The sequence below is a fragment of the Equus quagga genome, chromosome 12 (genome assembly GCF_021613505.1).
Source record: "Equus quagga isolate Etosha38 chromosome 12, UCLA_HA_Equagga_1.0, whole genome shotgun sequence".
Lineage (NCBI taxonomy): Eukaryota > Metazoa > Chordata > Mammalia > Perissodactyla > Equidae > Equus > Equus quagga.
This window is the reverse complement of record NC_060278.1, coordinates 89,501,448-89,528,512: the sequence shown is the minus strand read 5'-3', so window position 1 is coordinate 89,528,512 and position 27,065 is coordinate 89,501,448. Positions and strand designations below refer to the sequence as shown.

Sequence of the window (27,065 nt, the reverse complement as noted above, 5' to 3'; positions counted from 1 at the left end):
GTTGTGGCATGTGGGATGCCACCTTGACATGGCCTGATGAGCAGTGCCATGTCCACGCCCAGGATCCGAACCAGCGAAACCCTGAGCCTCCAAAGTGGAGCGCACGAACTTAACCGCTTGGCCACGGGGCCAGCCCCCTCCCTGTATATGTTTTTTAATTGGCCATTTATAGTTCTTCTTTTGTGACTTGTCTGCTCACGTCCTATACACCAGTGCTCCTCAATTTTAATATGCACACAAACCACATTCATCTGTGGGTCTAATCGAAATAGAGATTCTGGTGCAAAATGTCTGGGGTGAGGGTTTGGAATTCTCCATTTTTAACCAGCTCCCAGGTGATGCCAGTGCTGCTCCTGTGTGGCCCACGCATTGAGTAGCAAGCCTTTGTTTTTTTCTGTACTGATATGTAAGAGCATTTTATATATTAAGAATATCACATTGATGCAAATACTTTTCCGGGTTATTTGTCATCTAACTTTGTTTATGATAAATTTTGCCCTGGCTTTATATTTGTATGTGGTCAAATATGTTAATAGTTTCCTTTATAGTTTCCTTCTGGATTTCAGGACTCCCCTCACTCTTTGGTAACTTTTAATGACCACTTCACTCCTATTCCTTTTCCCCTCACTTTCGTGTTCCTGCACGACTGCCACTACTGTTCTGCGTATGGGATAGTAGAACCAGAAAGCATATTCTGGCACAAGCAGACGTCAAGTAAAAGTAAGGATTAGGGCTAGCAGGTGTTCAGCTCTGCTGTGTGCCTTTTCTACCACAGGCAACAGATGCCCTTTATGAGGTGTTTGTGGGAAACAGGCTCCGAGCAGCTACGTTCCGACTCTTTCCTCAGCTTCTCATGACACTGCTCATCCAGATTCACCACAGCATCGGCCTCACCATGTCTGATGTCGCCATCCCAAGTGGCCTGTACACAGGACAGGAAATGTCTTCCGAGGTCACCCCTCTGTGGTACTGCCCCTTGTGATTTCATTGACCTTAACTAATCACTGGGCACTGTGGTAGACATGAGGATAGCCAAGATGTGGTCCCAACTGTGGGAGAGTTTACAGTCTGCCACTCCCAGGAGACAAGTTGAAATGCCTGTGAGTTACTGTGGGCTTTCGTTGGTTGTCTTTTTTTTGATTGGTGCCAAGGTAAATGTGGCTGTCTGGGTCCAGATGCCCTGTAAAATAATGTGCGATATCGTGCCAGCCCCTTCTTTTTTTTTAAAGATTTTATTTTTCCTTTTTCTCCCAAAGCCCCCCGGTACATAGTTGTGTATTTTTTTAGTTGTGGGTCCTTCTAGTTGTGGCGTGTGGGATGCTGCCTCAGCGTGGCTTGATGAGCGGGGCCGTGTCTGCGCCCAGGATTCGAACCAGCGAAACCCTAGGCTGCCAAAGCAGAGCACAGGAACTTAACCAGTCGGCCACGGGGCTGGCCCCTGCCAGCCCTTTCTTGATAAGTCAAGTAGAGACAGAGACAAGTAAAACAGCCTTAAACCCACCTCCGAAACTGTACTGATCCACACTTGAACAATAGCTCATCTCCGTTTTATTGCATGGAGAGGTATTTTTAGTTCCCCATTAGGGTCTCAGTAGAAATCCCTTAGTATCGCTATGGCACATGGATTTCTTTCAGAGGAAGTGCTATGATGTGGAATATTTAAGAACACCTAAGAGTCAGGAGAACTGAGTCCTAATTCCCATTCATTTAACCAGCTGTGTACCGTGGGCAAATTTTTCTGTTGCTCTGTGCCTTACTTTCCTCGTCTGTAAATGAGATCAGGCCAGGTGTTCTCCAAGGACCCCTCCAGCTTTAAGACTGTCTAATGTGGGCTAGCCCCGGTAGCCTAGTGGTTAAGTTCAGTGCGCTCTACTTCAGCAGCCCGGGTTCAGTTCCTGGGCACGGACCTCCACCACTTGTCTGTCAGTGGCCATGCTGTCATGGCAGCTCTCATACAAAAAGAGGAAGATTGGCAACAGATGTTAGCTCAGAGTGAATCTTCCTCAGCAAAAAAAAAAAAAGAGGAAGACTGGCAATAGATGTTAGCTCAGGGCAAATCTTCCTCAGCAAAAAAAAAAAAAAAAAAATTCTCTTATGTCCAGGATACTATTCAATAACTAGCGTTTTTGGGGTTTTTTAAAACGATTTTATTTTTCCTTTTTCTCTCCAAAGCCCCCTGGTACATAGTTGTATATTTTTAGTTGTAAGTCCCTCCAGCTGTGGCATGTGGGACACTGCCCCAGCATGGCCTGATGAGCGGTGCCATGTCCATGCCCAGGATCCAAACCGGCGAAACCCTGGGCTGCCAAAGTGGAGCATGTGAACTTAACCATTGGGCCACGGGGCTGGCCCCTCAATAACTAGTTTTAAAAAGCAATGGGGGTAAACTTTATGGAGTGTAAATTGTATTTAAATAAAGCTTTAAAAAAGCAGTGGGGGAGCCAGCCCGGTGATGTAGTGGTTACGTTCACACACTCTGCTTCAGTGGCCCTGGGTTCATGAGTTCAGATCCTGGGTGTGGGCCTACACACCACTCAGCAAGCTATGCTATGGTGGCGTCCCACATACAAAATAGAGGAAGATTGGCAACAGATGTTAGCTCAGGGCCAATCTTCCTCACTGAAAAAAAAAAAAAAGCAGTGGGTATCTGTTTAGCATCCCACATTATTTGTTTTATCATAGATTTCTTTCCAAACTCCCAGGGAAACAAAATCTAGTTATTAGAGCATTAAGAGTCTTTTTTTTTTTTTTTTTTTTTTTTTTTTTTAGCATTAGGAGTCTTTTAGGAAATCTAGAAAGAAGAGAATTACAGTCCAGCAGCTATCAGTGCATGGCCCTCCTCAGGGAGAGCAGGGCGATTGTGTGCTGTACATTGGAGGGTCCTGTTCTATTCACTTGTACTGTTTTTGTTTGCTTTAGCTTCGCCATACAGGCTACAAAGACTCTTCTCCTCAGAACATGGTGCTGGCAGGAATTCCACATCATGGAAAAGAATAAAGGATGGGCCCTCCTGGAAGGAAAAGAGTGCCATCTTCAGGGAGTATCTCTCCTTGCCAAGTAAGGCTTCCTTGCCATGCATATCTTCCCTAAATCAGCATTGTTTTAAGGTATTTTTTTCCCTTTTAGTTATCACAGCAACTAAGTTCGGATAATCTTCTCATCACAGGGTGGGCAAAGACCCGTAATGCTAGGGAGATTTCAGAGGTCCTGACCCTGCCATGCCCTCCTGTGTACCTGAATCTGGGCAAAAACTTCAGAGGGCCCCCAGCCCTGGGAACGATGCTCTCTGGATGGGAGCACCTCTGAGAGTTGTTCCGTCTGTGTTCTGTTTTGCAGTGCATTGCTGGAAAGAAATCACCTCCTTGCACATAAGGTCATGTACTTGTTAGTCCCTCTTCTTAACCGAGGGAATGATAGACATAAACTCACATCTGCAGGCTTTTTTGTGGAGGTAAGACTCATTCTTTAGAAGCTGGATTCGGGAAGCCTATAAAGCAGTAATACCTGCCTCCTAGACCCTATTGGACTAAGTGGCAGGCTGGGATCCATTTCAGATGTGGGACAGAAATAGTTTCAGATTCAAGCCTATTGAAATTCTTCCTTCCACGTGTTCATTATTCAGCGTTCCTTATGTGCCTACAGTGTAAGCACCATCCTGTAATGTATGTGCTGGATAATAGAGCTTTCAAAAGAGAATCTGTATTTTGGAGTTGGTGAGAAGGTGGTTCCTCTCATGAAAAAGGGCCTAAAAGTAACTTCTTTGGCTGATTTCTGGGTTCTTTCAGCTTCTCCAGAGTCCAGTGGCTAGGAGACTGCCCAGCATATACTCTGTTGCCCGCTTGAGAGACTGGCTACATCATGGAAATAATCTCTTTAAAAATCTTGCCCTGAGGGGACTGCACAATCTTCTCAGACACCAGGAGATGGTAGGAGGGGCCCCCAGACCGCTGATTCTTAAGTCACAAATAAAACACACCCCAGAAAGTTATCCAAGAAACTGGTAATGGCTAAGGAGGAAATTGGGTAGCCTGTGAACAGGAGTGGGTAGGAGTACATTCCTTGGTACCATTTGAATTTTATTCCTAGGAAATATGCAAGTACTGACCATTAAACATTTAATGAAATTAAGAGGAATAAAAAGTCCAAGTCACATATATTCATAATATTTGAAACTTGCAGTTTGTGTAGGAGATACCCTCATTATCACCACAACCTGGGCAACATTCAGGTGTCCTTTTATGCTTTGTACCGTGTCGCCCTGTAGGTAAATTGGATAGGCCATTGTACCTGCTTCCAAGATGCTTATCATCTAAGACCAAGATCACTGACATTCATGTTGGAAGCTCATTTCCACAGGCCTACCTAGAAACTAAGCCTAGGTCAGAAGAGAAGATTAACCCCTGAAGCTTCCATTTTATCACTTGAGTTCTATTTCTTTTATGTAAAAAAATATATATACATATATGTAAAACAAAAATGACAAATGTTAACTTATGTCAATTCTGGTTGATTGGATACATGAATATTTGTTGCCTTATTCTATATACTTTTTACATGTATGTTTTAAACTTTAAAACCCTGAGACTGCTTCCTTTTGGAGGTTTCAGAAGAGCAGAATCCCAATTCAGAATGAGAAGGACCCTAAGGGTCCTTAGTCAATTCCTGCTTGAAGTCCTGCAAGGAATCTTTTAGCTTTTGTTTGGATACCTACCATGCTGGGGAACTCAGTGTGACCTGAGGTAACCATTCCACTTTCTCTCGTGGTTAGGAGAGCAATTCCTTACCTTAAGTCCAACTCCATGTCGCTAGACCATCCCCACCTAGTCCCACTTCTGCCCTGTGAGGCAACTCACAATAGCTTGCTCCTTTCTCTACATATCTGCCCTGCCAGTACTGAGAGAGGGCAGCCATGCCCTCTTTACTTCTCTGTTCTTGACTAGCCAGCATCACCAAAAATTCCACAAGCACCAGGTACTGAGTAAAGGTGGGGAGCCCTACTTTGGTACCAAACGAAGTGCTATCAGGGGAGGTGATGGTGCACTCCCTTTGGACACACAGAGTGAAGACATCAAGAGCCTGTTGCCGAGCATCTTAGACCTCTTGTGTGAAACCGACGAGAAGGTTGTTTTGTTGGCCATCCAGATACTCCTGCAACTTGTCGGCATAATGGATTTCACCACCCTGACTGACATGATGAGGACCTTATTCTCCTTATTTGGTGATGTAAGACAAAGAGAGAGGAGAGACTTTCCTAGGGGGAGGGTAATTGGCATAACAGCAAATAGAAGTTGGGGTACTAATAAATACATTATTTTATGTAGTACTTTTTATGTTCAGAGCACTTTCACATCTCCTCTTTTAAGACCCTTCTAGGTAACCCATGATGTTGGTAGGGCTGGTCTTAGTATTTTTCAGATTAAAAAAACTGAGACATAGAGACTTGCCAAGGTACCCCCCTGCTTCGTGGGATGGGGAAGGAGTTTGTATAAGAAAAGACATTGTCTTTCCTTTCAAGGAACAATCAGGACTGGGTCAAGATGGTGGACTATACATATGCCCCCATCCCAAATCCCAAAGGTTATTCAAAAAGGAAAACATGGAGCACAAAGAACCACATCCGTGGAAGAGTCAAATATGCCAAGGCTGGGATTTTGAATTTCAGCAAAACAGCTTGTGTGAATGGTTAGTACCAGTCAGGAATAAGCTGTGACGACTACAGGTGGGATTGCCCATTTCTCATTTGTAGAGTGAAAGAACAAGTAGTGCAAAAGCAGCAAGTCTTGCTATCTCCACATATGTTTGGTTTCTTGCCCTCAGCTGCCTAAAGCTAAACAGCCTCGTGTTAGGACTGGTGTTTCAACTGACTTGGAGCTCTTATAAGTTAAGTACGAACACTTTCAGTGAGTTGCTTCCCTTTGGATACTCCCTTCATAGGTGAGACCTGATGTTCACCGCTTCTCCATGACCCTCTTTGGAGCCTCCATAAAGTCTGTGAAATACACAGATAAGAAGGGTGTAGAGAACCAAGTCCTGGACAGCTTGGTCCCACTACTTTTGTATTCTCAGGATGAAAATGATGCAGTAGCTGAGGTAATCCCTACTGTCAATTTCTTTCAGCCCTGAATAACTTCAAATCCAGAGCTAAATCTGTAAATAAGTATTCATATCTTTGAGGGCAGAGACTTTGTGGTATCCTCTTTATTTCCCATTTCCTCCGGCACAGGCTACCTTTCAATTATTTTGGCCAAATGAATTGTGCAAAAAATCTTACTCCTTATTTCTGTATAGCTAATTATGGCCCTTTGTTGGTAAGAATGATGTATTATACCTTGTTGTAGCCACACCTCAATATTCAGCCTAGCATAGAGCCCTAACAGTGCCCAATTCAATAAACTCTTTTTGTTGATGATAATGATAATATTTTATTATCTGTATTCTTTCACTCAAGAACTGCCTCATGGCCTTGAGACAAATGGACTTGTGTTGAGGCTAAGTAAGAAATAGTAGCGTCTCTGACAATCTGGAGAAGACTTTACCTCTCCTTAATCTTCCAGGGGTTTCTGCCATAAGAGTTGTGGGTGGGATGTCATCATCTTTAGTGCTGTCCCTCAGACTGTCCTTTAGATTGTCCCACACCTCAGAAGCCTGTCCATTCCAGTGTGCTAACTATGACCACCAGTTACAGCAAAACAGAGAGATAGGTTTAGGCTGGAAAAATATTTGCTGGAGCTCTCACCTACCCATGCTCCCTCTTACAGAAATGGAAGAAGGTTCAGAAACAGGATTTAAGATTATGGTGGGCCTTGGCACCTTGTTATGGGGGAAGTTTTATGGCCTTATAGCCATAAATATGAAATATTTCAGACTCCAATCAAGTATAGAGCAGAGCTTCCCAACCAAGTGATGGGAAAGTATGCCCTGTAGGGGTTACAGATATACGGAGGTATTGATACCCAACCATCCCCTGCCCCGCCAGCCTTTGGCAATCAGGCAAGGTGTAGAGCAGCCGAGGCTCTGGGCTTATTTTCCTTCAAACCTTGAGCAACCTCTATCCACCTCTTTAAGGTTCCTCAGAGGGTAGCCTAAGCAGAGAAGAGGGATCTAACGTTAGACAGGTTAGGAATCACTGACAGGGAATATAAGAAACACCCATGTATCCACCACCCACTCCAAGAAATAAGACAGGAATAAATCATGCACCTATTCCCAAATGAGTTCCCCCAAGAACTACCATCCTGAATTTTGTTTTTATCATTTCTGTAGTAATATTTTTCATGTTTTAAAACTTTGTTGTATCATTTATAAATCTTTCAGCAACTTGCTTTTTTGTTGTTTTTGTTTAACATTATATTTGTAAGATTTATCCATGTTGTATAGCTCTAGTTCATTTGCTTTCAATGCTATAGAGAATTCCATCATGTGATTATCCTACAATTTATTTCATTCTCCTATTCCTGGACATTTAGATTATTTTCAATTTTTCATTAGTACAATGCTGCAATGAATATTGTACATATTTTTGTGTCTGTACATGTGTGAGAGTTTCTTGAGGGCATAAACCCAGAAGTGGAATATCTGGGTATCTCTAACTTTACTAGATACTTACAAATTGTTGAGCAAAGTAGCTTAACTAATTTGTATTCCCATAAGTCCCCAGAGGGTTTTTAATGGCCCAAATATCTGGTGGACCTGGGACAAAACACTTGCTTAGAGTCATCAGAAGAGTTGTATGGTGAATGGGAGGCATTCTGAGAGCAATGAATAGAGAAGAGGGCCACTTGCTAAATTTTGCTCAGGTATCTGGATCAGGAAAGGATCAATAGTCTCCAGAGTTCCTTCCAAGCCAGAGATTCTATAAGGATGTGAGAAAAGGAGGTATACTTCCCTGTGTAGACTGACAGAAAAATGTCATAGGAGTAGCAAGTGGGCATAGGAGCCTGCCTCTCGGACATGGGGTAATGGGAACTCCTGCACAAATCTCTGGTCTGGGTATTACAGCTGATAGCTCTCACTTTTGCCCTAGAGCAGTGGTTTCCGCATCCTCTCCAGAACCCCACAGGTTTATGAGTCCCCTTTAGGGACAGTTTGGGGAAGGTGAAGGAGAGCAAGACTCTGGTTCCTTTCCTCCCCTCCCCTCACTTCAACCAGGATAATTCTGAGTTTATCAGCTTTTCATATTAGACTTTAGTGTCAGTGTTATTTGAAAAAAGGTTACCCCAGCTAAAAAATGTTATAAAATGCTGATCTCTGATAATCCTTTTCACAGGAGAGCAGGCGAGTCCTAACTATATGTGCGCAGTTCCTGAAGTGGAGGCTGCCCCACGAAGTGTACTGCAGAGATCCCTGGTACATCAGCCCTCGTGAAGTTGGAACAGTCTGCAAATTCTTTGTATGTGAACAATAATGGCTTTTTTTAACTCTTTAATATGCTGACATTTTTTTCAGACATAGTTTTTAACGGAGGAACAAGATATGAAATATTTCCCATCCCTTTTCACATCAGCAGTTAATATCTATGAACTGTCTTGTACTGTGAATCTATTCTTCTATAGTTTCTTCCCAACTGGGTCACAAATTCACTTTGTGTTATCACCCTTCCTTACAAAAAGACTGATGAACTCTTGGGAGCCCCGCTAACCTGGGCCAGAGACTACAGGGTCAGGCTGATAGTACACGCTCAAAATCTGCTTGTGGAGTGTGGAGTTATATATTGCCTTTACAATGATCTCTAATCCTTTCCTTGGATTTAGTGGATTGTTTTACCCTCTATCAGAGCATGTTCAGGGAGCCCCAAGCAAGGGCTGCCATGCATGATGGCAGCATGCTGCTGGCTCTGCCTGGACCTAGATGGCATCCTTTCTCTTCAAAAACTTGACAAAGGCTACTGTGGCTGATCTTAGGGGCAGGCTTGAGCCAGGGAAGCCTCAGAGTGCCCATCCATGGCTTTCTAGACAACTGACTCTAAAACCACTGGGATCCTACTATGAAGACCCTAGGACTGACTATTCCCAGAGATCTTCTATATGTGTAGCCTGTTTAGGACCAGTAAGGGCTCCTCCAAGCAGATTTACAGGGCTAAGAAGCCCCACAGTGCCCTTGCATCAGGCTTTCCACTGGGGATTCCCTCTGTGACCTGCAGCCAAACCTATAAGTGATACACTGATTGCTGTATTTATAGCAGGAAATTCAGTGCTCTCAATGAATAAGACTACAGATTGTCCATGTTAAATCATAAGTTCTATGAGAACAAATTCCTGTTTTTCTCCGCCTATCTCTAAAGTGCCTATCCTTGTAAGAGATCCAGAGAGGTGAGTTAATTCATCTAATAAGCATAACACATCCAGTGTGCAACAGGCTGTAGAGAACCCAGAAACGTGCCAAGGATTAAAACTTCCTAGGAGGAGTTTTTTGCTAGTTAGTAAGGGAGATAAAACCTCTGAGGAACATTAAATAGAAACTCAAGGTGGAAAATGATATGTGTCAAGAGAGGAGTACCTGTAAAACACTCAGAGCAGAGTTAGGTCAGGAAGGCAAGAGCTGTCAGGGAAGAGCCCACAGGGAGGCAGAGTCAAGGTGGAGCTTAGAGAATGGAGAAGAGTTAGATACAGAGAAGTGAAGATGGATTTAGAGGTGTTACAGGCACAATATGCAGCATGAATGAGTGTGAGCAAGATGTATTCAGAGAATTTAACTTTTTCTGGGGCCTTGTTATTCTGAATATACAATATTCATTGAGCAACTGTAGTTATTTCAAGCACTATATACGTATATCTGACATAGTCCCTCACTCTGGAACTATAATGAGGCTGATAAAAATAGTGCTGCTACTTCACTCCTTTATATTCTTACTTTTCTCCCCACTTAGGGAAAAAAATGCAAGGGGAAAGTTAACATCCTAGCCCAAACATTGATGTTCTTCAAGAATGCAAAACTTCCTATCAGAAGAGCAGCAGTCTTGTTTGTAGGTACAAAGAAAATCCGTTCATTTCTGCAGTCACTTTTATCCTATACTTTGCAAAATTGTGTTGTTGAGTATCCTACTCTTTATGAAGATGACCTTGAAAATACTTCTTTGGAGAAAGGGGTTATGTTATCTATAGGTAACTATCAGGTACTTGGAAGTCCAGTTTTTAGAATCTGTCTAATTATCAAAAGGCCAGTTCTGCCAGCTGCTTAGAGCCAAAGCCAGATTGCAGACTCACTGACTTTCTCCTGCATTTAGGGCTCTTAACAAAGTACATGGATGACAATGAGCTCAGGATGAAGGGTACTGGCTGGATAGAGGATGGTAAGTGATAATACACTTGGGTTTGGGGTACCCCATTTTTGGAAGGTATCTGAGGCAGTGACTCTGGGCAGGCTCTGTGGCAGAGCTGAGACTCTGGGAACCAGAAAGCCTGAGTTTTGTGATAATAAAGCTCTTGGAGACTTAATTGAGTGACAGTCTCATCCCAGTCCAACTCCCTCTTTAGGAAAGGAGATGACTCTATTTGTCTGGAAATCAGCTTTGATGAGTGTCTCAGGGACAATTCCTGAACTTTGTCTGTCAGGACATAAGACACTAGCTAGAAATAATATCTTAGTAAATTATGATGCCACCTCTCAAGTATCACACAGATGACTGCAGCACTATTTCCTATAAGCGGTTGTCCTGTAGGCTGGTAGGACTCGATAACAGAGATGTGTTATAGTTGTATAAGTCAGCCATCGTGCAGTTGGTTTTCTGACTTGTCAGTGAGTGAAAATTTTCTGTAATTATACAATTTTGAGAACTTAGCACACAAAGAATGATTTATTCCCACTTAAAAAGTAGTCCTACAATTAGAAAATGCCACAAAATGCTAAATCTCACAATCCAAAAGCATGTACTTTGAGAACCAAATTAAAATACTGAACAATTCACTGCTTTTTAAGTAAAAATAAATAACTGGTAAAATAGCCAGAAGCTGAAACTTATTTAAGAAAGATCATGCCACTTTTCTCTAAGGTCTCCTACTTCTCCACAGATATCAGAAGCAAAAAAAACTAGGAAAAGTCATGTAGATTATTTTATTCTGTGAAGTAGGATTCTACTTGGTTGATTCAATTAAAAGGAAATTATAATCTAAAACACTGGAGAACCAAAGTTCCTTTTCTACTCTCAAGTTATCTATATGTATTATTATATTATATACATATATATTAGGGTGAACCATATGAAATTACCATTTTGTAAGGCAAAACTGGTCAAATATCAGCAGTCTTATGTGGTTCAACCTAATGGAATAATCCCACCCTCTTCCTTCCCTAACAGTGGCTTATCTGTCTTAGAAATAGGGTAGAACACCCTAGCACTCTTTTTTAAACAAGTTTATGTCATTTACCACAGGTAATTTTACGCTAAATTTAAACAAAAATAAAATTTTAAATATCAATTTAAATCAATTTCATGACAAAATAAGTTTCACTTCCTTTGGATTGCAAAATTTATGTCTGCCCCCTCATGTATTCTGTGGAACATGTAGCCAGATCTTAATGCAAGAACTGAAAGTATTCCATTTTGGAAATAAACATGAATTTAAAGGTTAAAATACAACTTAAGTAATAAAAAGCTCCATAGTATGAAGAGATCCTGAGCATTTTGTGACCTTGGAGAATTAGAAATTAAAAAGAGAGCTTTTTCTAATAGGATCAAAACACAGATCCATAAAGTAAAAGAATAATAGATTTGTCTACATAAAAATTTTAAAAACCACCTTTGAAAAAAAAGAGAAAATGACAAAACTGAAAAATAAACAATAACATGGAAGGGATTATTTGCAAGATGATGAAGGGTAAATATTCCTTAAACCAGTACTTTCTCAAAAGAAAAGTGGAAAATATTATGAATGATCAGTTCATAGAAGATAAATGGGCAATAAATATATGAAAAATATTCAGTATTACTAGTAATCAAAAGTTTATAAAGCAAAACAATGATGAGATACCAGTATGTGTTCTTCTGTCAAAATGGCAAAGACTACTAATACTCAATATTGATGTGTTAAAGGAAAACTGACATTATGATCCACTGTGTTGAGATGAGCATAAATTGAAACAACTTTTTTATAGGGAAGTTTGGCAATACATATTAAAACCCTTTAAATAATCATATCCTTTGACTTATCAATCCCACTTCTAGGAATTTAACCTATGAAAATAAGCAGAAATAGTTACAGGAATGTTCATTTCAGTGTTATTTAAAAGAGCAAAAATGGGAGACATCCAAGATTAGAAACAATAGGAAGTTAGTTAAGTATAGCATATCCACATTGTAGAATCATATGCAGCCATGAAAGACATTGTAGAAAAATATTTAAATAACTTGGATAAATGATGATGCAATGTGATTAAATAAACAATAATTAGATAATATGTAAAATATGGTTCCATTTAGACAAAAAATAAAAGCATACATTGTGTAAATAAATGAATAGAAAGAAGACCAGAAAAATAACAGTGTTTTTCTCTTAACTTAGAAATTAACAATATTAGACATAGCTTAGCAGGTCCAACAATTTGACTTTAAGTAGACTACTTGGCAGTGTGATTATTGTAAAGGAGTGAAATATTTGGCAACTTGGAAATGAGTAAGTTTTGTAGGTCAAAGTTGGAATTGATCTATAAACATGCAAACTTTCAGACAGAGGCTTGCAAGAAGTTCGCCCTTTACCCCAGCTTCTGTAGGCATGTTGGCTGTTTGGTGTCTGAACTAGTGATCATTTCCATAGACCTTCACCTCCACCCTGGGGTTTCTTGCCACTTAGATCTGAGAGATCTGCTGCGTGACCCCGAGCCCTCTCTGCGTGTCGTCGCCTCCCAGGCCCTGTTCCGAGTCCAGAAGGTGGGGGCTGAACCAGATCATGGGCAGACAGTTTTCGGGTTGAGGAAGCTCATAGGTTGTCTTCCTACCTAGAGATGCAAGGCAAACAACATCAGGTAAAAACTAATCCTTTCAGAAACCACAGAAGCAACTAGTGCTCCATTTTTTTTTCAGACTTAATGCCAGCATGAAGCTACCTCCTCTACCTATTTAATTACATCAGAACTTATTTTTTCTTGTCAAAACCTTAAGGAATTAGAATATATAAGGGAGAGAAGCTCTTGGTTTAAAGTAGCAGAAACAGTGGAAATCTGCTGAGTTTTGGAGGCATGCCAGAATATCCATGAAGTTCCAGTCTTGATAAACCTGTCTAGGACAGCTTCAGAAGGGATTCCAAATAAATGTTAATGTCGCAATGTTTGTATTATTAGTTCTTTTGTCAAGGCCCAGGTCTACTTGTCAACAATCTTAAGAATAAAGTTAAAACGAGTTCTTATAGTTTGATAGTAATGATTTTTTAAATAAAATCCCTTATGGTCTTTCTCTTTCCTTTTCCTTTTCCTTAAAAACCTTCAAGCAAGAAAAAATTTCTGAAGTGATGTAATGCTAACTCTATCCTAATATATTCAAAGTTTCCATGCCTCACTTTCCCTTTTTCATTTTCCTGATTCCCTCTCCTACAATGCTGTCAGATCCTGAGGATGGCTCTAGGATGGGAACTGTTACTTACTGAGTACCCACTGTCTGCTTTAAGCATAGATGGAGAAAACTGTCTTACAAGCAGAAATTTCCTGAGAAAGAGATTAACTCATATTAGGTGAATACTTTGATAAGCTGCAAGAGGCATGGTAGATTAATTAGAAATGGTCACTATCAGTCTAATTCCCAGGGTCTTGTTTGGATAAGTAACGTAAGTGGAGAGCCAGAGCTGAACTATGTAGGGCAGTGAAGAGGCCTCCTGGAGATGGTATGGGAAAAGAGAAAGGAAATGAGGCAACTAGCAATGAAGAATAGACACATCCAATGGTGAATTGTGTTAAGTTTTTGTTGTAAAATGAGTAATATGAAGCCTTACTACCCTCTTCCCTCACCTTTCACCCCCATCCCTCTGCCAAGACATTTTTAGGAACAAATTTCTTCATGATTCATGGTAAGTTGAATATGTTTTGAGGGATGTGACAATGTGCCAAGTATGGCTTCAAGAGGATCCCTGCCCAAGAGATGTGTTCATATTAGGGACTAGCAGTCAGGAGTTTTGAGCTAAAATGCAGGCCCCGGCTGCCTAATGGACTAAATATTCACCCTTGGGTAGAGCTAAGAGTACAGCTTGAGGGTGGCCACTGGATGCTAAACTTCACTGCAGCGAGCACATTTCAGATACATGTTTCCCTCACTGCTTTCTCCTTGGTCTCAGTGCATGCATTCTCACTCTCCACTTCTGAACTATCCATTTTGTGGATTATCCAATAAAATGACTAACACTTATTGAGTGCCTACAATGAGCCACTCTAAGAGTACTCACTCTAAGTGGCTCACTCTAAAGTACATTATATGATTAACTTTTAATCCTCATAACCACTCCGTATATTATTATCTCCATTTTGCAGATGGGGAAGCTGAGGAACAAAACGTGAAAGTGACTTGCTCAAGATTACACAACTAGTAAAGGCCAAACTCAAGTAGTCTGGCTCCAAAGTCCACATCCTTGGCTAGTCTGCTCTGATTCTCTCCAGTCTACTTTTTCCCTCCAATGTGAATAAATGCAGATTTACTCTACAATTAATCTCAGCTGCTGAACTCATGCCCCAAACTCATGTACTGAAACAAATGTTGTAAACTGTTATTGAGACTCAACTCATAAATACAAAGTTTGAACACTTCTTACCTAAAAGTTAGTATACCTTATTTTATTTTTTAATAGGATAGAATGTACATCCTCCACTGTAAAGAGCGGAGTTAGAGCAAAAGGTGGTGGTTATTCTTGAGGAATATTTTTTGAGTCCTTGATCTGATCTCATGAACTATCCCTCCCAGCAGAAAACAGACCTCTAGCTCTAGGATGCAGTTTAAATATCCAGTGACACATCCAAAGGATTGAATGAATCCTTTCTCTTTACTCATATTTACGCTAGAGTCCCTTTCCCTCCTGGCAGATTTTTATTTTCTGAATAATACCACTAAGAGGGAGTAGCAACACAACAATGCTTATTCTATTTTACTTACACTTTATTGTGTTAAAGTTCACAGGAAGAAGCATCCATTAAGAGACAGAGGACTGCTCTTTTCTGAACTACCTCAGCAGTTTGGGAAGGGTTGAAGTACTTAATAGTGGTTATATTAACAAGTCTATTTATTCCAAATATCTCCATTATTTTTATACAAGGCTCTCCTCAGAGATAGGTTTATGTTTTTATGGAATTTTTTAATATACGAAACAAAAATTTCTGGACATTTAATTTTATTATATGTTGAAATAAAAGTTCAATATAATTGGATTTCATTTTGGCTTTATTTTCATTATATACTATTAAAATGTATTGTTGATTATATTACTGGGCCAGCTATGTCTTTATTATTTCAGATTCTCTCTTTTTTTACTTTGAGTATTGCTTTCCCCCCTTATACTGAGATACCTATTTTCTAAGAAATGATTTTTTTTTTAAAGATTTTATTTTTTCCTTTTTCTCCCCAAAGCCCCCCAGTACATAGTGGTATATTTTAGTTGTGGGTCCTTCTAGTTGTGGCATGTGGGATGCCACCTCAGTGTGGCTTGATGAGCAATGCCATGTCCGCGCCCAGGATTCAAACCGACAAAACACTGGGCCACCTGCAGCGGAGCGCGTGAACTTAACCACTTGGCCACAGGGTTGGCCCCTCTAAGAAATGATTTTTTTTCTCTTATTGAAAGATTAAACTATCATATAAATAAAAAAATGGGATTAGGGAAGGGGAGAATCTCTCAGGCATCAGCCCAGCAAGTAAAACTGCACTAGGTAAAATTGTAAAATAGATCAAATAGCTCTGCCCCTTAGGGCTTCCCCCTCCTTCCTTCTCCCAGGTTCTTGGCTCCATGCTCCTTTTTCTCTCTCTCTCAGGAAAGGATCTGATGAACTCACGGTTAATGTAATTAATCACTACACTGCAAGACTTAATGAGGGTAACTCCTTCAGAGATTTTTGCTTTTTAACAAAGTAGACTTAAGCTAAAGGCATGAACCTCTAATTGAGAAATTTTAGGCATTACTGAGCAGGATGGAGAGAGGAGGTATTTAGAGGTGGGGCTGGAGGTGATGGTGAAGGATAGATATTTTCCTGTCATCCCCAAAAACATATCTATCATATGAGCAGCTGCTTTCCCTACCTCTTCCCAAACGCTCCTCAGAATCAGAACTCAGCAAAAGAAAAGGATTAGAAAGGATAACTAACAACTGCCTTCTGTTGTGCAAAACACAAAGGGAAGTTGTGGATTCTATCTTTCCTGAAAAATGATGATGACTTCCCAGTACATCGGATGACTTCCCTTAAATACCAAGTGACAATTGCTGAATGATTCAGTTATGTCTTCTCTACTTTCTATCACCCTGCAGAGTTTATGGTCTGATGTCCAAGGAAGACAGCACTGGTTTAAAATGGTTCCTGTGGATATTGATAAAGTTAATTCGTATCGTAGATCGGAACCCACAAAATGGAGGCTGCCCCAGTGGCCCAGCCCATGTTACAAATCTAAACCTAAGTCAGCCTGCACTTATGGGAAACCCCTGTCAAGGAATCTTAACATACACCAATCACAATCCTCCAACTCAGCTTTAGCTAGCTTACCTTACCCTAGAAAACAGGACCTGCTAGCCTCCTAAGGAAATCCTTGGCCTCCTAGGCAATCACGCTGTTTCCGTGTTGCCTCTTCTAAGGTTCTATAAACTTCCTGCCCCAGATCCCTTGGGAACAGTGCTTCACCACTCATAAGGCAACATACCCCCCCAATCCATGGATTGTTTTCCCTTGAATAAAGGACATCAAACTCATTACTAAATGGTATTATTTTTGTCATTTGACAATACCAAAGAATCTTTATGAGGGAACTGTCACACCCAGCCCCCCCCCCTTTTTTTTTAACAGAAATGATGGCGTGAATATAGAAAGGGAAATTTTAAAAGGGAGCAGGGACATGGGAAGAGGTTAGGAGGGAGATGGAAGCTGGGAATCTAGAAAGGATGTCCACCTGTGAATGAGATTAAATGGCAGAAAGTTGAGATAATATAGAAGATACATCAAACATAGGGTTCAGACGTATTGGTCCCTAGGACACTGGTTTTCAGTAAAATGTTCCCTAGCCCACTTCAGAAGACCACAGTTAGGGTAAAGAGTCTGATTCCTCAGCCACTCATGGGTTTAAAAGACTAGGTCAAAAGTATACATACGCTATATAAGGGTACATCTCCCAAGCCTTTGTCTTTCAAGCAACCACTGACCAAACCAAACCTACTGAATTTAAACTCTGATTGTGTATCAGTTGATCTTAGAAAATCACTTATTTTGTGGCAAGAAAGTCAGGACACTAAAAAGGAAAAGAATTTATAGGCAATTTAAGTGTTGTGACCTTAAAACTAAAGAACTTGATTTTTCCAGAAAGACCTCAAGCCTTTTTCCTGCAATAGCCTTGGTGGTTTCTAAAGAATTTTTCTGTTGTATTACATCCCAGATTATCATTGCAGTTCAAGACCTCACAGAATTATAAAGTCTGGCCAAGCAATCCCACTGCATTTTAGTAGTTTTATATAAAAAAATTTTTTCAAGTAGGTTTTAAGCCAAATACATTTCTACTACTTCCTTTGTGGTAACCTGTTTTAGAGCTTTAATCTGCTCAGGATTTTTTATTTTAGACTTCTAAGCCAAAAGTCCTTTGCAAAACTATTTCCATCAACTGTATTATTAAAATAATTGAAATTATTATTAAAATAATTGAAAATTTAAAAAGTTATAAAAGGATTTTCTAATTCAGACCTTCAAAGTTTTCACTATTTAATAATTAATGAAATTGCTGTAGCACCCGGCTTGCTAAAAGAACCTTTCAAGATGTTTGAAATACTAATATTCTAACACCAGCCAGGCCTCATCACTGCCAAAAGTGAAATAAAAATATGAAATAGACATTAGTTAAGTGGTCTGGTCTTGAAATCAGTAAGCGACTGAATCTGAAAATAATCTCAAGACACTCATCTCTGTATCCGATTCCTTATATGAAAGCCCTGACCTCAATATACTTTTTAAAAATAAGAATATTAAGTCAGGATTTATTTGAAATTAAAATACAGTATTTAAAAAGAGAAAGAGTTCAGAAAACATTTTTGTTTTTCTTGACTTATAAAGTGGTAATGCATATATATGTTCAAAATTCAAAAGTTGCAAAATGTTCCCAGCCATCCACTTCACCTCCCTGAAGGCACCCAGTATTACCAGTTTCTTGTATCTCTTTCAAGACATAGTATGCATTTATGAGAAAATATGTGTATTCTCTTCCCTGCTTTTTTTACAAATTATAGTATTCTATACATAATGTTCTGCACCTTGCACTTTTTCTCCTTAATATCTTTGAGATTTTCCCATATTACTCCAAAGAGTTTCCTCATTCTATATTCCTGCCCAGTATTTCACTGTATTTATTAAATTAATGGACCTTTAGGTAATTTCCAATCTTTGTCATATAGAATACCATAGTAACTATGGACATACATATTTCACACATGGCCAAGTGTGTCTTTAGGATAAAATCCTAAAAGGGGAATTACCAGATTAAAGGGTATGTCCTTTGTGATTTCAAATTAAAATATTGCCAAATGACTTGCATGGAGGTAGTAACAGTTACACCCCGGTGATGTCAGACTGTGCTTTTCTCCTCACATCTTTGCCAGCATAATGGTATTCATTCACTCTACAAATATCTATGGGCTCAACACCATTCTAGATAACTAGGAAACATCAAGGAATAAAACAGAACAAAATCCCTGCGCTAGTGGAGTTTATATTCTAGCAGGGGGAGAGAAATAACAATGTATAATAATATAAATAAACATAAAATCATACAGTATGTTAGAAGCTGGAATATGCTCTGGAAGAAAGATCAGAGAATGAGGAATCAGAAGTGTGGTGGTTGTGAGGAGGAGGCGGTGCAATTTTAAACAGGATGGCTAACAGTAGGCTTCATTGAGAAGATGATATTTGAGCAAAGACTTGAAGGAAGTGAAAGTGTTAGCTATGCAGATGTAGGGAAAGAACATTCTGGTCAGAGGAAATAGCCATCTCAAAAGTCCTAAGGTACTAGGGTTGCCTAGGGTATTCAAGGAATCACAAGAAGGCCACTATGACTAGAGCGGGGTGAGAAAGGAGAGAGTAATAAATAAAGGCAGAGAGAAATGAAGTTATATAAGGGACCAGATCTAGATCCTTAGTGACTTGTAGGCCATGACAAACAGTTTGGCTTAACTCTGAAAGAAATGGGAAGTCACTGAAGTATTTTCAACTTTTGGATTTTTGCCAATTGAATACATAAAAAAATGTTTTTTTTAGTGGTTTAAATTTGCATTTTTTTCTTATTAGAAAGGTTGAGCATCTTTTCACATCTAAATGCTATTTGCATTTCTTTTTCTAAGACTATATTCAAATCGTTTCCCCATTTTGAGGAGGTTTGTTGGTCTTTTTCATGTTGATTCATAGGAGCTTTTTATATATTGAGGAATTAGCTTTTAGTCTGTTCCTTTAGTTACAAATTCAGTTAACATCTGAAATGGTCTGACTATCTGGGTTTTTGCTTTTGTCTGCTGCATTTCAAACTTTAGGACCTTAGCAATAACACTGTAATTGTATATGGAAATTAACTCATGATTCTCCACGCCTGTGTCTTATTTTTTAAAATCAAATATACAGAGAAAAATAGTTTCTGAAATGACAAAATGCTTAAAATTTCTTAGGAGCAGTTGTTAATTAACTGAGCTTATCAGTAAAAACAGGTAGTAAAAGAGTATCTTTATCATAGCATACATATGTGATGGTCTATTTTATAGCATACATCTTATTTATTAAGTTAATTTTTGGCATAAGTACAAAATTCAAAAGATACGAAAAGATACATAGTAAAAGGTAACTTTCTTTATGCCCACCTCACCACTACTGAATTCCTCTTCCCTTAGGCAATTACTGTTCCTGATTTCTTATGTATCCTTCCAGAGATAATTTATATAGATGCACATGTATATAATCTGCGGTCTGTTTGTTCTAAGTGGACCCATTCCTAATCTCAGTTATTCAATTTAAAGTCATGCACTTAAGAATCAGTTATATTGATTGAGGTGACACACTTCAAGATGTGGAAATAAAGTAGATTAGAGTTGGTTGGAAAGCAGCCAAGTGTTTCTGGTGCAGTAGGAAAACAGTAGAGGAAAGAATAAGTTATAACTGTCATTTGTATACGACTTTCATGTTATTTTTTTTAACTTGCTTTAATTGTGTAATTTAGAGATTATGGTTATTGCCATTTTACAGATGAGGAAAGAGGCTCAGAGAGGTTTAGATAACTTGCCAGAGAGCACAGAATCAGCAAGCAGCAGTGCTAGGACTTAGACTTTAAGCCTCTTGATTCCAAGTCTCTGTACTCTCTGTAGTAGCTCCATAGGTAAAAGCCTTAATTGTTTCAAAGAAGAAAAGGAAATTCCCTAAATTTGAAGAAACTGAAATGAGGAAAAAAGCAACAGGGATAATCTCACCAAGATTGTTTGCTGTTGCTGTATTTGGGTGTCAGAGAGCCCTCTCATATGGTTTGACTTTTCCACCAAGACCTTCTGCTTAAGAGCTAATGTCTGGGGTGGTTTTTAGCTAATAAAGTTCAGTTTTATAGCTTCTCTGGGATTACAGGGGAGCAGGATTAACCCAGATATGTATGGATTCAGGAAACAAAAATGACCCTGAGTTTTGGTTCTAGGTAGACTGAAGTCTGTGTCAGAAGAATCTTTTAGAGTAAAACTTGAAAGAAACTGCTATTCTGAAATATCTTCTTGTGACCAAGTTGAGTGCCCTGGGCATAGATTTTGATGGCAAAAGGCCTTAGAACTAACATTTTTAAGTTAAATTGGGCTTTTCAGTTTCTCATTTTCTTATCCAAAGTCTAAAGGAGGTACAAAAATCACTTAATTGTCCTTGTGAGTAGGGCTGGCACTACTTTCCCTGCAGGCTCCCAGCTTAAGGACCACCACTTTAGTTTTCATTTGAGGAACAAGAACAGGAAGAATAATGAGGTTAGGTCTAGCCCCTCCCCCACACTAGCAACTGCTTTTTTTGACAGTTAGAAGGTTAGATGAGTAGTTTTTCCTAAGAAGGGCATGTGCAGACCAAGTACCTGCTTAGGGCATAGCAAAGCTGGAGGACAAAAAAAAATTTTTTTTGGAATTTCAAAATAAAATAACCATGTTGGGAAAAATTATCAGAACTTGTTACACTTTCCTACACTTATTTTGTGGTTTAGAATTGTTTATATTTTGAATTACATTTGGGAGAGTGTGTACTATAAACTTCTTAGTCTTGGAGCCTCTAAAGGTCTTAATCAAGCTCTGGACACATACTCTGGGGAACTCTGAAATATTAAACCATAACAGGGAGGCTAATCATAGAGGCTATCACACAATGGGATCAAAATAGGAACAAACTTCATGATATATTTGGATCAGAAATGAAGAGCAGAGTAAATCGATTTCACTTCATTTTCTATTCAAAAGCTCAGTTTAGTGTTAAATGGGCATGCCACTGGATACTAAGAAAAAAATAAAAACCAACATGAACCCTGATAAAAAATAGGGAGAGCGTATTGATAAAAGGGAAAAAAAATCCTGCAAGTAAGGCTGGATCTGACAGACGTGTCCTCAATGCCAAGCTGCCTCAACTTGATTCATTGGTAATAGTGAATCCCCAAAGAGTTTTGAAAAAGAAACTGATATAATATAAATGCTGCTTGAGAAAAACTAGACTAGTAACTAAACGTAAGATGGATTGAAAGAGAAAATATGAAATGCTGAAAGCCAACTAGGAACCTGGTGGAGCAGGAATGCACAGATTTAGCGATTAGGTGTAGGGGATGAAGGAGCAGGGGAGTCAGTGGTAACACAGAGGAACAGCATGGGCGGGGTCTTTTTGGTGAGTATGGCAGTACTGTCTATTGAAAACCAATGACATAGTTTAGTTACAATCCAAAAGAAGGGAAAAAAAAGAGTACTGTTTAAATCTGCTTTATTTCATAAAGGAAATAAGGGAACTCAAGAGTATTTTCCTTTTATCTTGGCCTCATTTCCAAAGCCTGTATTTTCTAATAATTCAATTCAGGACAGTCTGAGAATTACAACATGGCAAAAGAAAAAGTCACAGAAGCGAGTGATTGATTGGATGTAAAGGGTGACAGATCAGGTGAATCAAAAGATAGGAGATGAAAACAGAAGGCTTTACATAGACAGGATACAACTTACTGAAAATCCAAAGTTAGAGCCCAGATTCAGTCCCAAGAAGAAGAAAAACGTATGTTTCTCAGTTTTTGTTTGTTTAGTGGATGACCTTTGAGAGGTGTTTCTTTTGTTCTTGGATCATTTTCAAGCCAGCAATGCCCCTCAGTTCAAGTCTGGACGATCTGAAAGTGACGGCAAAAGAACAATCATATCTTGCACATGGCAGGCATTCAGTAAACATTTGTGGAATGAAGAAATGAAAGGTCTTCAGGATTTAGTACGTATAAACTGGGAAAAGGATCAGGAGAATCAAATCCAGTAGCAAAGAAGAAATGTGCTATAGTACATATACTGCAAGTCACTGAAAACCAAACTACTAAAGAGATGAAAAATGGGGCAATGAGTCTCTGGTTTTGTTTTGTTTATAATTCCCAAGAGCTGTTTCCTTTTATCTTGGTTTCTTTTCAAGGCCAGAATCACCCTCTGCAGTTCAGATCTGGATAAAAAAAAGAGATTAGTTATGGTAAAGGTAAAAAACTTAAGGTTTCTCAGCTCTTGTGATCTTGTCCAGGCCCAGCCGTGAAAGCCAGGATCCCATGGGGTAGACCTACTTTTACTACATTTTTCCTCAAAAATTCTACCATAATGTTTGCATTTGACAGACCCAGTGATATTTCTCAACAGCTCTTCCAAATCTTCACTATTCTCAACTCCCTACTCTATTTTCCTCTCAGCAGAGCACCTAGCAGGCCTGCTTAATCTAGCTGTAAGGTGATAACCTTCCAGACAGGAGCTATTTAGAGGAAGGACAGGCTCTGGATTCCCAGCTTGGCCACTTTTTCCAGGGCCTAGCTACATCAGTGATCTTTTTTTTTATCTTCAGTCTCTGCCTACTCCTGTCCCTGATTATTCACATGCTTGTGTTTTCCCTATCCCAGAAAATCCTCTTCCTTTTGCCTCTTCTCCACCAAACTTCTTAACGAGAAGTTTTTACTTCCTACTTCAGCTTTCTGACCTTCCTCCCGTTAGCCCCTCAGCCACAGTAATCTGGCTTCCACTCCTACTGTGCTAAAGAAAACTCCTCTGGCAAGGGTCACTAAAAATATCTGAATAATAATACAGGAGGTCTTCTTTGAATTCCTCATCCTATTTGAACTCTCTACAGTGTTGGACTCTATGGAATACTTCTTTCCTGACCTCAGTTACCACTCCTTGTTTTTATACCTTTCTGGACAGTTTTTTTCATTCACTCCTCAAATTCTGCTCATCTTTGAAATGTTGGTGTTCCTGAAGGTTCTACCCTTGAGTCTTTTCTCATGCCAACACACTCCCCAAGTGATATCAACCTGCTCCCTTAGCTTCAGGTGCTGCCTGAATATTTCCAAATCCTCATGTCCAGGCTGTCCCCACTCCCGCAGCTGTTATTTAAGCACAGTAGGTTAATTTTCTAATTAAAAAATTAACAAACGAGCCACCACAGGAGGACCTTCATCCATCTCACCTCTAGTAATCCTGACATTTCTCTGCTGACAGAAAAGGAAGTTAGGAGGAGGGATGACAACCCCTGTTACAAAGCCCTTGGCACTGGAGATAGACCTCCCCACAGCTGCCCATAACAATCCTCTAAATAAGTAAAAACTCATGGGAGAAGAGTCTCTGTGCAGACACTGTGTGCCAGCATCCCCTCCAGAGAATGAGATGGTGCTGAAGTCAGCTGCAGCAGTAACTTCTAGAAGGAAGCAGAGTTGAAAGTGGCACATGGGTGGTTAAGTTTGAGTTTGAGTTTCGGGGAGGAGTTTGAGTTTTTACTCATTTGAGACCTGGCTTGTGGCTGGTTCCCACGTCCCACCCCTCTCTAACTGTGGAGAATGCAGAAGACTGGGAAATTGCCAGGAGAGAGGGGCCATCTCCCAGGAGCCCACAGCCTCCTCTGAAACTTCCTGCAAGCATCCCAGACACATTTCCAGAAGTGATCTCATCCCTCTGCTTGTACTCCCATTCGGGTTAGCAGCATCACTTTTCACGCTCTTGGCCCAGATGGAAACCTATGTTATTGGGGACCCCTCCCTCTTTGGTAGCGTCCACCTCAGTTCTAGGCCAGAGACCTCTCTCCAGCCTGGCTCCTTCCTCTGCTGGACGAGCCCCCTACCATTCCCATACTTCTAGTCTCCAAACCATCTGTCACCCTGCAGCCAGAAGAACCTGTCCAAAACACATCCCAATCCATCGCCTCCTTTTGTTAAGACCCCACCCACAATGCGCAGGCTTTCAGTGGGGCCTATGAGGCCCTTTGCAACCCACCTTCACTTGTCTTTCATTTTCGTATCCAGTGACTCTTTCCTTCATCCAAGCAACAATGGACTTTTGTAATTTTTCAAACACATGATGCAAAATACTGAGTGCCAACCAGGAGCCAGGCACTAACCTAAACTCTGGGATGTGGTGAACGTGAAAGGAAGGCCCCCACTCTCACGCAACTCACTTTAGTAGGAAGAGCCAGTGAACAAAGAAGATAACTTCACAGAGTGATAAGGTGCTAGGAAGACAATAAAATGGGATGTTGGGGCAGGGGGTCCGCTATTTTAGATACAGTGCTCAGGGATGGCCTCAGAAGGTGACATTTAGTTGGACTTGAATGAAGAGGAGGAGCCAGACAAGCCAAGACCTGGTGCAGAGTATCAGAGAAAGGCCTGGAGGCAGGAGCGTGCTTGGCAGCTTGGCTTGTTCAAGGTTCCAGAACAAAGCAGTAAGGCTGGACCTTACACACACCTCGGGGGACAGTGCCCCACCTGGGGAGGGGCCAGATCACTTGGGGCCTCGTGGGCCGTGGAAAGGAGTCTGGCTGTCATTTTAAGGGCGAGAGGAATCTACTGAAGGATTTTGAGTGAAGTGACATGCTATGGTTTACCTTATAAGGTCACTGGCTCTTCCTGGAAGGGGTCTTGGTGGAGCAGAAGGGTGAGCTCCAGACCAGCCCACGCCTCCAGGCTTATGCTCAGGCCGCTCCTAAACCTGGAATGACCGTCTACTGGGCCGGTTCCCTGGGTCAGGGAGCCGAGAAAGGGCCTCCTTCCCGCAGTCTTCTCAGGCCAGGTCGAGCCTCTTTAGGGTCAAGCGGAGACGGGGAGGAGTTCCCTACTATCCGTGCCTCACCAACCCTTCAATCATCGACAGCCCAGACAGCCCGCTCACTGGGCGTTTGGGACCCTGAGGAGACTCTGTCCAGGCCCCCCGCTGTCAAGGGACCACTTTTTTCTGTTCCCGCTTCCATCTCCTAACTCAAGGGGCAAGACTCAGTCAGACTATGTTTGGCGCCGCGGGGCATTGACGAACCCAGGCCCACGGGTTGGCGGCACAGACGAGGCTTCTCCCTAAGATGAACGAGGCCACCTCGCAGGTCTTCCCAGACCCAAGAGCCGCGGAGACCAGGGCGGCGCCGCCAGCTTCAAGACAGGAAAAGGACTACAACTCCCAGCAGACCCTGCGCGCGGACTGCCGATCCCTCCGCTCCCAACTTGCCCCGCTGGCTGTGTCCACCGCTGTCCGCCAAGGGTCCAGTCCAGGTGTTTTTCAGGACCCGAGGTCCGTCTTATTATGACATTTCCGGAGAGGGACGGCCAGGAGCCCTAGAGGACGAACGGACTTTTTTGAGGGGAAACGCGGATGCAGACTGTCAAAGAGACGTTCCTCTGTCGCTGCCGATTTTCGCGCGCTTTGGCGCAGGGGGTTGTGGGTAGCGCGCCCAGGAGGGAGAAAGGAGTGGGGGGCTGCGACTGCGCCGCCCGCAGGGCCTGAGGGGATGTTCGAAAACGAGCCCCACGCCGAGGGGGCGGCGGTGGTCGCCGCGGCCAGGGAGGCGCTGCAGGCCCTGTGCCAGGAGCTGAACCTGGACGAGGGGAGCGCGGCCGAAGCCCTGGACGACTTCGCCGCCATCCGGGGCAACTACAGCCTAGAGGTGAGCGGCGCCGGTGGGGCGGCCGGCCCGACCCTCGCCAGGCCCCACCCCCGCCCCGCCCCCACCCCCCTATGGGCTGGGGGCAGTTCCCCACCCAGGAGGGTCGCTGCCCAGCCGGGCACCGAGGGGCGCGAAGCTGGGAGGGCCGGTGTAGACAGATCGATCCTTTTTTTTTTTTTTGAGGCGGGAAACTGAAGTCCGGAAAAGAAGCGGCTTGTCCCAGGTCACACGCCCCTCGGGGTCCCCTGGGCTCCAGACCAGACTCCCTGGGCCCCGCCGAGCGCCACGCACGCCGCGGTTCTGCCCTCACGTGGATAAAACACAAAGATTGGTCAGAGCCCGGAGGAGGTGCGCGCCGGGACTCCCCCGCCCCGCGCTTGACGGGTGTCGGCTCGCGTGGCTCGCGGCAGCCCCCGCGGAGGGGAAGCTGCCTGCCCGCGCTCGCAGGGCCGCTGTGGGGCCCTCGGCCTCCCGGCCCCGCCTCGCCGGGGCGGAGGTGCGGGCGGCTCCCTCCGGCGCGGGCTGCGCTGCACTCTGGTCCGAGCCGGTCCGCACGGGATGCTGCTGTCGCCGATGGGGCCGTTCGAGCCTCCTGAGGCTCAGCACGGAGTCCGGCTCCGAGTAGAGTAACTGCAGGCTGTCGTGGTTAGGCTGCCCCGACGCGCCTGTCTCCAGTCCTCGCCGCGGCCTGCGCGCGGGGCGGGCAGCGCTCGTCTGCTTTCCGGGTGCTGCTGGCCGGGCCCGGAGGGGCGGCTTGCCCGGCTCGTCCTGCTCCTGATTGTCGCATCCAG

The 27,065-nt window shown here is 42.0% G+C and overlaps 2 protein-coding genes across 6 annotated transcripts in view; both read left to right on the top strand.

Moving 5' to 3' along the window:
* MROH8 (maestro heat like repeat family member 8) overlaps nt 1-15,265 on the top strand; it is a 51,724-nt gene extending 36,459 nt beyond the window's left edge. Inside the window, exons 14-24 of the mRNA XM_046679039.1 lie at nt 776-966; nt 2,920-3,057; nt 3,337-3,451; nt 3,786-3,926; nt 5,059-5,223; nt 5,935-6,090; nt 8,267-8,389; nt 9,866-9,965; nt 10,223-10,288; nt 12,786-12,957; nt 14,449-15,265. Of these exons, the coding sequence (XP_046534995.1) occupies nt 776-966; nt 2,920-3,057; nt 3,337-3,451; nt 3,786-3,926; nt 5,059-5,223; nt 5,935-6,090; nt 8,267-8,389; nt 9,866-9,965; nt 10,223-10,288; nt 12,786-12,934 (1,344 nt within the window). The 3' untranslated portion in view covers nt 12,935-12,957; nt 14,449-15,265. The remainder of the gene's footprint in view (nt 1-775; nt 967-2,919; nt 3,058-3,336; nt 3,452-3,785; nt 3,927-5,058; nt 5,224-5,934; nt 6,091-8,266; nt 8,390-9,865; nt 9,966-10,222; nt 10,289-12,785; nt 12,958-14,448) is intronic.
* Nucleotides 15,266-26,042: 10,777 nt separating this feature from the next.
* The window catches only part of RBL1 (RB transcriptional corepressor like 1), a 62,500-nt gene continuing 61,477 nt past the window's right edge, over nt 26,043-27,065 (top strand). The window contains exons 1-2 of one of the 5 annotated variants that reach the window (XM_046679268.1): nt 26,144-26,274; nt 26,458-26,622. Coding sequence is in view for 3 of the 5 variants with exons in the window: in XM_046679269.1 (XP_046535225.1) it covers nt 26,119-26,274 (156 nt within the window). In the remaining 2 variants the exon portion in view is untranslated. Of the gene's footprint in view, nt 26,275-26,457; nt 26,623-27,065 lie in introns of all 5 variants that reach the window. The other 4 variants (XR_006891144.1, XM_046679269.1, XM_046679267.1 and 1 more) reach the window with 4 other exon arrangements.